This window comes from Chamaea fasciata, unplaced genomic scaffold (assembly GCF_029207755.1).
Source record: "Chamaea fasciata isolate MVZ Bird 193981 ecotype frontalis unplaced genomic scaffold, bChaFas1.0.hap1 SCAF_3, whole genome shotgun sequence".
NCBI classification, from domain to species: domain Eukaryota; kingdom Metazoa; phylum Chordata; class Aves; order Passeriformes; family Sylviidae; genus Chamaea; species Chamaea fasciata.
In genome coordinates this window covers 17,728,384-17,740,986 of record NW_027094088.1, presented here as the reverse complement: position 1 = coordinate 17,740,986, position 12,603 = coordinate 17,728,384, and the positions used below count along the sequence as shown (strand labels likewise).

Genomic DNA, 12,603 nt, shown 5'->3' with positions numbered 1-12,603 from the left:
CTAAAAAAGAATCTGAATTATCTGTGGGGAAAAAAAAAAGGCTGAAAGGATATGTAGGATGATCTCTCTATGATCATGCAATCATCTCAAGCTGGAACAGAAAAATCAGTTTAAAGCCCCACAGAATCCTTACTTAGGCTAAAATTTAAGAATTGTTCCTCATCCCCCACCAGCCTACTTTGGAGGTTTTAGCTCCCAAAGCTTAGTTAGTTTAAATTGCTGGATTCAAAGTTTTTGCTTGCTAGACCAATTTATATTCTAAGGAAGGCAAAAAACAGAGTCAGGAAACTGGTAAAGCATCCAGACTTACTGTACATCTTGCTTTCAGTTAGATTTAAACCTTCTTTGGAAGTGTTTTGGCATTGCAGATTTATGTGGTGGTTCTGGGATTCTGGGTTCTGCTGTGTCTCAGAGTTCTGTGCCACACACTGTTTCAAACAGTACTGCAGATACATGTGAATACTTACACTTTATTTAATACTGTAAAACAAAACTCTGTAAAAATGAAAATGCTGTGAAGTGAGGATAGAACAGTACAGCTGCCTCTTACCCATTTTAGATTTTTCCTTCTAGTTATTTGGCATAAGGATTAGGACCAGAAAAAAGAAAAATCTCCTGTTTTTTCAAAAAGCAAGGAATGTTTGCCAAATACCAATCTTAATAACAAGACTTTGTTATGAAACAGTTCCCTGTTTGATTCCAGGAAAAGGATAATCGTTATCTAGTACATTCTGCATGGCTTGCTGGGCTGATTTTGCATATACATGTGTATAAAATATTTTCAAATACCCTCATTTCAGCAACATGAACTGTTCACAGAAATTTTTCCACTGAGCTTTTTTAACAACCTATCCTATTTTGAAAGTTGTTAGCTTCTGCTCTATTTGATGCATTAAAAGATACTTTCGTTTTCGCTTTTTATATGTATACTAATGTCTTTTGTACAAAATACATATGCATGTAACAATTTAAAAATTAATAAGGGAGCCTTTCTGCCTTCCCCTAGGAAGATTAAAAATAGGCATCTTTAAGAAGAAACCTTTAGGTCAGGTTTCTGCAAGTGGGATTTCTGAAATGTTTTATCAACCTTTAGCAACTAAAAGGCAAAAGCTGTTACCATCATTTCATTCAGTGTTCAGGGTGTTGCAAATCTTTTGGTTCAGGATATATAGATCAGGAGTTCCTGAAACAATACAAATTATGGCTCTATTCTCATTTAAGCCATTTATTCTATGCCTGAATAGGAGTTCTCCTTTCTTATTATGAAGCATTAACAATCCAATGGCATACTTGGGATTTTGATGTAGTTGAGAAAAAAGAAAAGGAATGTGAAGCCATCTCATGCATCCATCTGAGTCCAAATGTGGGATTCTCTGTTGTACACATGTGGAGACGTAGATTTTCCCTGTGACCAAATGAAATGGTCCTTTTTCTTTCTTTGAACTAATTTTTCATGTCAGTCTAATTTGAGCTGTGCTTCTTCATTTTCATACATTTTTATTTTAGTCTTGCATGATCTCTAGTGGGATACCTTTAAAGTTTTATTCTGGTTTTATTAATTCATGTACTCTTCCCATGATAAATATTGTGCATTGTTGGCTGTGCAAACAGCTTGCTGCACTTTCTGGAGCTGAAAGCAAAGGGCTGACACACAGACACCAGAATACAAATAAAAATGCCATTTATTATTTGGTGGCTGACCAAATTAGAAATAGCATGACTAAGAAAGTATTAAGTACACTTCAAAAACCCCTGTCATTCTGGGCTGTCCAAGGGATTTTTGCAGGCTTTTTAATTGTACTAATTAAACATCAGTGTTTGTCTAGACTTCAGGTTGTTTGGAATCAAGCATTTTTGCCATAGGAAGGTGGTGCTTGGAAGGTTCATGCTTTGGTCTGAGTGCAGCTCAGTACCAGCCTGGCTGTATTTTGCTGTGCAGATTCTGCTCCTTAGGGAATTCAGGTCCCGTGTGTGCTTGAAGATGAATTTCCCGTGCCCGGTAACCCTCACCTTTCCCTAAACAACAGAAGAGCTCACTGGTAACCAGCAATCTGCTGGGCCTTTGAACTGCTGCCTTTAGAAGATGTAAAGCTGATAATGGGAGGGAAACCGTAAAAAACACGGTTCCTTTCTTTTGTACTAAATTGACTGGAAAACCAGCATCAGCTGTGCTCATTCTGGAAAAGGACTAATTGGTGTGGGGTTTGAGATGATTTTAAAATAGAGCATTTATGTACATTTAGAATGAACCCACAACATCCAAAATTATGTCAGTTTGCTGGAATGTTCTGATGATGTATAGTTGTTTTCATATATTTTTAATTTAGTAGGAGGTTGTAGTAAACTTCAGATGTGAATAAGACACACCAGACAACAAACAACAGTCCAAACTATGCATGACCTGATTTTCATCACTCTTTTAGAGATGGGTTTTGAAGGATTTGCCTATTCCTGCTTAAAAGTTTTGAGTCTTCCTTCTGATGAGGGAAAGTGCAGAATAATCAAGATCACCTTTAGAAAGGTCTTTGAGGGTTACCATCATTGTCTCTGTCTCTAACTCCATCCAAAATCACTTGTTCTTCTTGTCTGATATTTCAGTGTTGTCTTCATCTCCGACTGAATAATAATTGTTGTGCATGCTTTTAATTGGTCAGTGGTGCTTGAACAGCAAAACAAAGCAAATCCCCAAACACAGTGCAAGAGGGAAATACGAAGGGTACCTGAGCAATTCAGCATTGATTTTACTACACAAAAATTGCAGTGAGATTCTACTGAATAAAGAAATCTCTTAAAGCCTGGACTATCAATGCACAATAGAAATAAGATAGTACCACTAACAGATCAGTGGAGGTAAGGGAAGTTACAGGTAGAAATCCTGATGATATTTCAGACAGTTTAGCCTCACCATTTGCAAACAAGAGTGTGTTTTAGTTCTTTTCTAGTAAAATAGTAAATAGATTTATGTACTGGACTGGAAAAGCTTATTTGCATCACTTCTGCCACTTCTCCCATATTTTCTAGCATATTAATGGGATGCTTTGCCTCAAGATTCTTACGTTACATTTCCAGTTTGTAGGAAGTTTAGTTAGTTCTGTCAAATGGATGAACTTATACAAACATTTGGCTGAGCAGCTTTGATTATATTAAATGTGTTTTATAATTTGTTCAATCCTAGAGTGCTTTTTTGGGGTCATAGATACAATACTAGAAACCTTAAATGTTCAGTAAATATTACCTTTTTTGCTTGCTTGTTACTGAGCGTACAAAACAAATTTCATGTCAGAAGATCCAGAAGATAATGTTGGATTATATATGTACAAGTTTTCATTAGCACTAGCAAAAACTAAAGAGCCTTCTTTGTGCAATTACGTATTAAATCCTTTTACATATATTAATTGTGTTTAATACACGTTTGTTTTATATCATTTGAAAGCTATGGCATTTTAAATGACTAAATTCACAGATATTGGAACAGGAGTTCAACACTGAAGAGAAATACTTGACTAAATTTAGAACAAAGATCTTAAGTAACAATATTTTCATTTGCTGCAAGAGATTAAATATGCAGAAAGATAGAAACTATTGTTCGTCCCCATAGTTAGATGAATAATTTGGAGAAATTGTAAATGCTTTTAGTCTATCTTAAGAAAAGCTCTCTGGTCAAAGTTTTTCTGAGAGCAAAACTGAACCCCCTGGTGACTTAAAAGCGCAGAGTTTTATATCTGCCCAGGAAGGAAGACTGAAGCATGTACCAGTTGAGGTGTGATTTATGACACTCCAAGTTTTCCTACTCCAGAGCCAAACTTCCATGTGCTTAATGTCAGTCATTAATGCCTATAAGAACATGCACTTCAGCTTGTGTGGAGAGATACCATCTTAAAAATAGGCACTCTTGGACATTCTCATTCTCATTGGTACCATGAGGTGGGGTTTTTCTTCCGTGTATGTTGTGATTCCTTGGGTCATGTTAATTTCCTGTCTGTCAGAGAAATACAAGACGTGGCCATGACCTTGCCTTGCTCCATTCAACTGGGAAGTGTAATAAAAACAGCTTTGAAATAAAATATTTCTAAGGAAGGGACTTTCTGCCAGTAAAAATGTTGAAAACTACTCTAGTCATCATTTAAATCCCAGAACATATCTATTAATTTCACTGTAATTACCAAGAAAAGAGAAAAGAGTAATGGTTTTAGACTTGTGAAGGATCTTGAAATAATATTAGTCTGCTCCAAATTAGCTGTTGGCTTGTTTTCAAATAATGATTCATGGTGGTATTTTACTAAGCTTTTTTTTTTTTTTTTAAATAGTTCAGAACTTTTGTTTAATTTGCCAGGCAATTCTTTATGTGGTCCTGCCTTCAGTGCTTCAGAAGTTTAAGGAATATATATAGAGCTTCAATTAAACCTTTTGAAGAAGTGTATACTTTAAATTGTATATAAACTTTGCCATTTAAAGCAGGAAGAATCTTGCTGAAGTATGCTTGATGGCAATCTTCTTATTGACAGTTTTGGGGCAGTGTTTGAAAGTGGCTACACTCGTTGGAGAAAAGTTTAGGGAAAGAAGAATACAAGAAAAGTGTTTGGAGGATCTGTATGACTTGGCTCCTTCATGTGCTCTCAGATTTTCCTGCAGAGAAGATGATTTAATTCCTTTTCAAGACAAGTGAACCAAGTAGGTGCCATAAAGGAAAAGAGCCAGCGTTCCTAGTGGTTGATAATATTTAGTCAGTTGTTGAAGATGAAAGAGTAAAGACATTAGAAGTCAGTATTTCAAAAATGGGTTTCTAATGAACCTTAAACTGAAGACTTCGTCAGTAAATCCTGAGCTTTTATGTGGACAAATCCCTATGGAGCAGTGAGGAAAAGGAGAGGGGGAAAAACCCAACAATCCCCTTGGCCTTGGAGATGATTATAATAGTATCATTTCCATTTCAAATCACCTGTATGTTATAAGTTTATAGAAGTTTTAATTTTAGCATGTAATGAGTTATACAGGGTTAGAATAAAAGAGATAATTTCAGTTGTAAGGGACCTGCAAGGATCACCTGACCCAACTGCCTGAACATTCAAGGCTGACCCAGTTAAAGCATCTTGATAAAGGCATTGTCCAAATGCCTCTTGAACACTGACAGGAACATCAGCCCTTCCTGAGAAGGTCTGGTCAGGTGTTTGACCACCTTCTAGATAAAGATATGTACAGTCTAAACATCCCCTGGTTCAGCTTTGAACTCTTCCTGCATGTCCCAGCACTGGATCGCAGGGAAAAGAGATCACCTCTCCACTTCACTGCCTCAAGAAGCTGTAGAGGGCAATGAGGCCACTGCTCAGCTTCCTTGTCTCCAAATTAGACAAGTCCAAAGGCCTCAACCCATCTTCCTAGGACATTCCTCCCAGTACTGTTACTGAACTTCCAAATGAAAATACACACATTTAGGATGCTAATAGGATTGCATTGACTTTTTCCTATCTCTTGTGCCTTGATGGAAACATATTTCCCTGTTGCCAGAAGAGAGATGTCAAAACTCCCTGTTACTTTTTCAGAATACATTAATAAAGTTTAATATTGATTTCATAGCAGAAAGGAAGTGAGTGAAATGCTGGTTATGGGGTTTTATCCAGTGGGCATGTTGTAGGTCCTAAATTTAGTTTTATACTAAATTTTAAATCAGGCAGAGCAAGAATCACTCAGACAATGATTCTATTGTTAAAACCTTTCTTACAATTACTTTCCTCACAGAAAGGCAATCTTATTTGCTCCTAACTGTGAAAATAGAGCAGATGCTCAGTTGGAATTGAAGAGGTAGCTAAGAACACAAGAAAAGCTTGATGTCTCAACTGTAAAAATGTGAATTGACATCTAATGCAGTTGCCAAATAGTGTCTGCTAAGTTGCATTTTGCTTCATTTCAAGCAAAAGAATAGTTGTGTGTACAACATAAAGAAAAGCTGCAACATTGACATTTCACACATTTTAATGGGATGAAATAGCAGTTAGTTTCAGATAATTTCACCCTGCTAATGTAGGCATTAAAAAATATAAAATCCTTTCGGATTATTCCTTGATATTTTATGTGGGGAAGAAACCCATGAAAATTGGTTTCATTCTTCTTGATTTTAAGAAAACCTTAAAAAAGCAACTTACCAGAAAACTGAATTCTCTATCTCCTTTACAGTCCGCATTTTGCTGTGGGTTGTCCTGTTCCTTAGAGATGTAAACAAGTAAAGCTAAGGGCAGACAAATACAATGAACACTGCATGTCTAAAAACATCTAGATCGAGTCCATGATTGAAATAGTGGAAAACTGCTCATCCTAGCAAAAAAAATAAATTGGGAGGCTTATAAAAACTTTTTTGGCAACTTAATCTGTTGGATTTGTTGTCTGAGTGATTGTTAAAGTGATAAAGCACATAGGTGTTATATCTGATATAACAGCAAAAGCTAGCTTGATATTCAGGAGCAATTCAAATTGTTCTCTTGGGTCAATGACATTCTGAAAACATGAGGATTTTCTTCCTGTGCAGGGATTTAGTTTGTATTGTATGTTCTGATGGAGAATGTTCAATATGATGCATATCTCATTCTATCCTGCAGGGATTTAGCTTATCCAGGAGTATAATAATGACAAAAGCTATGTTTTATCACTTCTGGTAACCAGATCTACCAACAAAGGGAATAGTTTCCCTCTGGCAAAGTAAAGCATTGAGGTTAAACACCTCATAATCCTTGCACAGGAGAGTCTTTTTTTTTTCAGAAAATACAGCTATTTATTGCAACCTACCATTTTTGACTCCAGTGAATCTTTAAGTGAAAGCAAGAGTGCAAAATGAATTGGTTGTCCTGTGCAGGGCCAGGAGCTGAACTGCAGTGATCCTGGTGAGTTCCTTCCATCTCAGGATATTCCATGATTCTATACTGTAAATCCTTTATGGTAAATATCAGTAAGCTGTACATTTATTTTCAAATTTTTGTGCAGCTCAGCGCCAAAATGATCGATATCATTGCTGGGAGAGCAGCTTCTGCTTCCCTTAGCTCCTGTCTCCCAGGAATGAAGCAGAGGAAAAACACCCACACTGACAGTTTCACATTTGTCCAGTGTTGTTTGTTGTTTCCTTACACCTAAAAATAGGGCACAATTGCAGGCAGTGCCTTTGTGCTGCCCCATGTCAGGCTGGTAGGCATTAAATTCAGCTTAAAGTCTAACTGGCTTTTGGTTCTCCAAGGAAAAATAGAGGGAAAGCCCTTCTATATCCAAGTTCCAGTCTCTATATCTGCACATGGTGAAATAGAAAATATTTGCAGCTAAGTGAATTTCCATAAATCAGAAATCAAATGTTTAGCAAGGGCAGTGTCCAGAATTGTAATAGGAATTTTAGGAAGGTAGTGTTTGGATAAGTTAATACAAAGATATGATTTGGAATGGGTTGATGCTTTTTAACTGACTAAAAAGAAATCCCAACTGACATTACTGTCAGTGGAAGCAGCAATGTTCCTATTTAAAATTATATTAATATCTCTTTCAATCTCTTAGGTTATTGATAGCTGCCTTTTTAACACTTTTTTGAAATGATGGATGCGTCACAACAGCTAGAAAACTCTTCAAAGTATGCTTCAAAACACAGCCTGTTTTCCTAATTTTCTATTTCATGGCTACATTCTCCAGGGTTTCTTGCACCCACTAAGGAAGCAGCAAGCATTGATTCCTTGGGGTGTGTGTGAGGCCGAGGGGTTGCTTACATTTATACATTTCTCACAACTGAGGTTTGTGAAGAAAGCCTGAAGAAGAATGTCTTGGAATATCTAGATACTTTTATTGTCTTCTGACACATTCAGGTTTGTATTTCCCTGAAATGCTTTAGAGGAATGAAACACACTGCATATGAAGTAAATCAGCCATTGTGTTTTTATTAAGTCCCATGCTGAGGAACATGTTTTGAAATATTGCTTTGTGCCGTGTGATGTCCAGGTGACTTGAAGGTTATGGACTAGATTTAATAATACATAGGATTTCCTAAAGCTTGTTTTCCAGTGTGATGTCTGAAATTAGGACCATGCTACCCTATTAACTTCCATGAGAAAACTCATTCAGTGCTGTAATCAAAAGGAGACTTTGACTTCCCTGGGAACCCAAAGTCAGGATGTTGCCATGTGGCACAGCGTGTTCCCCTCCAGGAAGCTCAAGCATTGGTCCTTGTCTTTCTCAGATTGAAAAATATGTAAAGCAATCATATTTTTTGTACCTGTGAACTGCCCCTATTCGAGTAGGTTTGTACACAAAGGAACAAATGTTTTCTACTACCTCACTGGTCAAAATACTGGTAGAAACACTGAGGTTAATTATTATGCTTATTATTATGCTTATTTAGGCTGGAAAGGTGAATAATTAGAGCTGTAGCAGTCCAGTCCAAAGCTGATCAATCCTCCTGATACTCAGTTATTTCCTAGAGTAAACTGATATTGCTAATATTATAGCAGCCCTTTTTAAGGACACCATTCCTCCTTTTCAGCATGTTACACAGAAGCATGCTGGGCATTCAAAATACATTTCATTCTGAGAAACATCTGGGGGTTTTAACCAATCTATTTATCTTTTCTTTATGTTTTTCTTAATTGTGTGATGGTCAGACAAAACTTGCCACTTGGAAAGGACAGGATGAAGCAAAGCATGTTGAACAGGGGCTGACACTCGCAGTAAATTGTGCTGGAACAGAGCCTGGTTCTTTTCTTCCTCTTTTCTTTTTCCCTTCTTGGTGCAAAGTGTTTATTAGATTTTGATCAGTGACTGCAGTTTGTGCAGTAGCTTGGTTGTGCTGGTCTTGTCACAAACAACTGTGATTGTCACTTTTTGCTATCAAATTTGTGAGAACCAAGTACAAAGGTAATTTAATACACAGATCAACTTGGCTTTTGTCCCAGCAGAAGAGTGGAATTCACCATTTCTTTCTTGTGAAAACTGATGAGGACTCTTTTGTCCACCCTTTTTTTCCTTTGGAAGCCGATGGTGTTATTTAAACTGGCTCAATGAAAGTGTAATACTTCAAAAATTAGATACAGCAACATTAATTAAGTGGGAAAGGTCTGGTTTTGCCATGCATTTCTGTATTTTGAAGCATAACTAAAGAATTTTGGGGCATCGTTTTCAGGGATAGCTTTTCCTATTGACCAATATAATAGAGTCATCACAACAGCTGCAAGGGATTGGTTACACTGCTGGAATGCACCCGGGTGTACCCAGGTTTTTTCAGTGCATGCTTTTCAAAACAAAACAGTTTGATAGCAGGTGTGACCTTTAACCCTCTTTAACTTTGAAGAACTTAATCATCATCATTTGTTCAACACTGAATATATTTTGCAGGTGGAGGAAACAGAGGGAAATGTAGTTTGGTTTTGATGGGACAGTGGGAGGATGACGAATGATTGTGTTGTTATTTTTACCCACTTTGTGTAAACCAAATTAGGCAAATTTCATTTTAAAGTAGCCCCCATGCAGAAGAAAACAATTTTATCTGCTAATATAAACTGAAATTGTCATAGAAACCTTTATACAAGTCAACATAAATACAAAGCCTGTACTAATCATTGTGGTTGGGTGGCTCTCCTTGTGCCAAAGCATTGTCTGATACTGTTACTCACAGCAGAGTCCATTATGGCAGAGACAAAAGCAGTGCCTGTATATATATGGAAATTCAGATCTTTACAAATGAAAGCTAGAAATTCATGTTTGAATCACCCTACTGACAGTAAATATGTCTGTTTATATTTCTCTCCCATCTGTAAACCCAGGAGTTCATGCTGCAGTTTAAAAAATTGTTATTCCCGCCACTGTGGCTTTGTCCCCTTTTCTGTACAGTTGTGAAGGCACATTCAGCGTGTGCTCTGCCTTGGTTCATAAAAGGGACTGTCTGTTTAAGCATTTCTCTTCATCCAGAGTCCTGTTGGTGCTTACTAAAGATTCAAGTTGAGTGAGTTTTGACTTCAGTACCTGGTTTCTTATCCTCCATTCTAGCCTGAGCTGGGAAAAGTTGGTTTTGGGGTTGAGGCTGTAGACCAGACAACGAGCAGTCCCCCAAGCCTGCCGCAACTTCTTTTCAGCCTCGGGGAATTTAGTGTTGACAGTAATTTCAGAACTCAGTTCAGTTGGGTTTCTTTACATTCTGGCTGCTGGTGAGTCTGTTGTAGTGGTACCAGAAGTTTTTAGCATCAGTTGGAAAATTGAGGATGTTCAGTACTTCTGGAAGTCAGATTTGTGCATCTAGTCTGAAGGTTGGTGACACTTTATAAATTTAATCTTTTGTGGCTGCATTCAACAGAGAATCTTTGTCTTTACCTTTCCTTAATCCTTGAGTTACTCTGCAAATACAGATTGGTTATTCTGCTTTTCTCCAAATTCCTTGTGGCTGAAAGGAGCAAATCCTTTGTTTTAGTAGTAAACAACTCTTACTACTTTGAAGAACAGCAAATTTCATTTCTATTTGGTAGATTAAGTTTTTGTGAAAATCTCTGGGAAGTCTGAAGTTTGAACTGTTTATCTGTGTGTGAAAGCATAGAAATCTAAGCTTTTGGCAACCTCAGTGTGATGTTAGCAAGTGATCTATTTTATGCAAGTGCCTGCTTCTTAACTTAGTGCTTTCCATACTTTTTTAGAGAAGAAGTATTAAATGTGTCCTTGGTGGTAACACAAATACATAACTTAACTGAAGCTGTTGTATGGTTACAACTTCAGAGTGATTTTCTGTCACATTCTTGAAATGACTTGCAGATTCTTCATGAAGTTTTTTTAAGTGAAATTTATATGAATGTTACTGGTTTAGTAGCTAAGAAATTGGAGTACCCGCAGAACAGTGTTAGATAAGAATATTTTTTACTTGGGTTTGCTATCTCCTCTTCAAAATAATATACTTTATATTAGATTTTTAAGAAGCAACAAAAACTTGCATGAAAATATTTTATAGAGGTATCCTGTGTCATTCTACTTAATGTATTGTGGCAAGACAGAATTTATGGCAAAAATATTTTTAAATGGAATTTCAAAGGACAACTATGAAGTTTTGTGAATTACAGGCAGAACAGTGTATTGTGGTTGGCTGTTTCCATCATATGCAAACTTTGTCATGATTTTCAGTAGTATTGAATTTTTACCATGTTAGTTTATTATTTGGTCTCTTGTTGAAAGCTGGAAAAGCCTCTGGAATAGTAATCCCAAAAATCAGCTGCATAAAATTCCACTTTTGAAAACCCAGCTGTCTGTAGCTGTAATTATTCTCTGAACTATTTGTTTGCAAAGACTCAATTGAATATGATTGTGGGCCTTTCAAAATAATTCATATCCTTAAATATCTGATTTTTATAATTTATTTGGTTATTCATGTATGAGAATAATTAAACAAATTGGTGTGTGCATGCGTATTTCATGCATTCTCAACTACTCTGTTTTTTATCTTCTTTCAGGCCAGCCAGACCATTCAAGTTACCAAAAAGGTAAGGATCAGTGCTGTCATAGCTGAGGTTTGTGGAATTATTAAGGTACTAAATGAGGCAATGGCAAAGCTGTTACTTCCCATACAAAGCAAGAATAAAGAATATTCAAAGAAAATAATAAATGTTCAAATTAAATCAGATTTTAGAAGTATTTCTTTAGGCAGTGGGTAGTAAGTAAACGTTTGTAATTGCCATGGGAAATGAGGGAGGCATATAGTATCAGCAAGGTCAAATAACATTTAGAAGAATTGATCTGCAGTGAGTCCCTAAATAAACACTGAAACAAGGAGTCAGGGCCAAGTTCTTGAACATCCCTAATAACACATCTGTGAATCCTGGCGAAGCAGGAAGGGGAGAGAACATGCAGGATATCCAAATTCAGGCTCTATTTATGGACAGAAAAGCAGTCTCCTCATTAATACTAGGTCAGAATTTAAAAATCTATGCAGATTTCAATGCTTCTTGTTTTCCAACTATTTTAGGGCATTTTTATTACAATCTGTGCCTGGATACTCCGTGCCTCAGTACTTTTTTGATTAGGGATTGCTCTGAAAAGTAGCTTGGTTGTATCATCAATAGAGATAAACAAACCTGACAGACAAGTTCAGAAAATTTCATCACAGTAGTTTTTAATTCCTCCTAAAATCCCATGCAATCTAGAACATTGAGTTTGGATTGTATAGGCTCTGTAGCATGGCAGGGTCAGAGAAATCTAAAACTGTCAGTGCATCAGAATGGCAACAAGAAACCATCTCAAGTGAAAATACATTAAAAACACAATCCATCTTTAGGATTTGCTTTCTGTAAAGAGCAGACCTGTTTGTTAAGTGTCTGTTTCGAGTTACTGAAATCTGTGTGTTGATATGATTTGGGTCACACAAATATCTGTTGTTCATAGTGACCTTTTTACAATACAGAAATGACATATAGTACATTTCTGTCTCTATGTGAGCCTGAGGAATGGTTGAACCTGAGGACATCTGTATATAGACGCTGAATTGAAAAGTTTGTCACTAGCCACATATTATGCTCAAAATAGGAGAAGAACCTAAACATTCTCTTTTTACCTTCTCCTTTTGAAGAAAACATCTGAGGTCTTGGATCACCTTTGGACAAATTGCTTGATAAA

The 12,603-nt window shown here is 36.6% G+C and overlaps 1 protein-coding gene across 3 annotated transcripts in view; it reads left to right on the top strand.

The window, feature by feature from the left end:
- Positions 1-12,603, top strand: part of DISP1 (dispatched RND transporter family member 1) — an 87,285-nt gene that overhangs the window by 59,978 nt on the left and 14,704 nt on the right. For all 3 annotated transcript variants that reach the window (XM_066178198.1, XM_066178199.1, XM_066178200.1), the window contains exon 3: positions 11,445-11,474. In XM_066178198.1, coding sequence (XP_066034295.1) covers positions 11,445-11,474 — 30 coding nt within the window. The remainder of the gene's footprint in view (positions 1-11,444; positions 11,475-12,603) is intronic.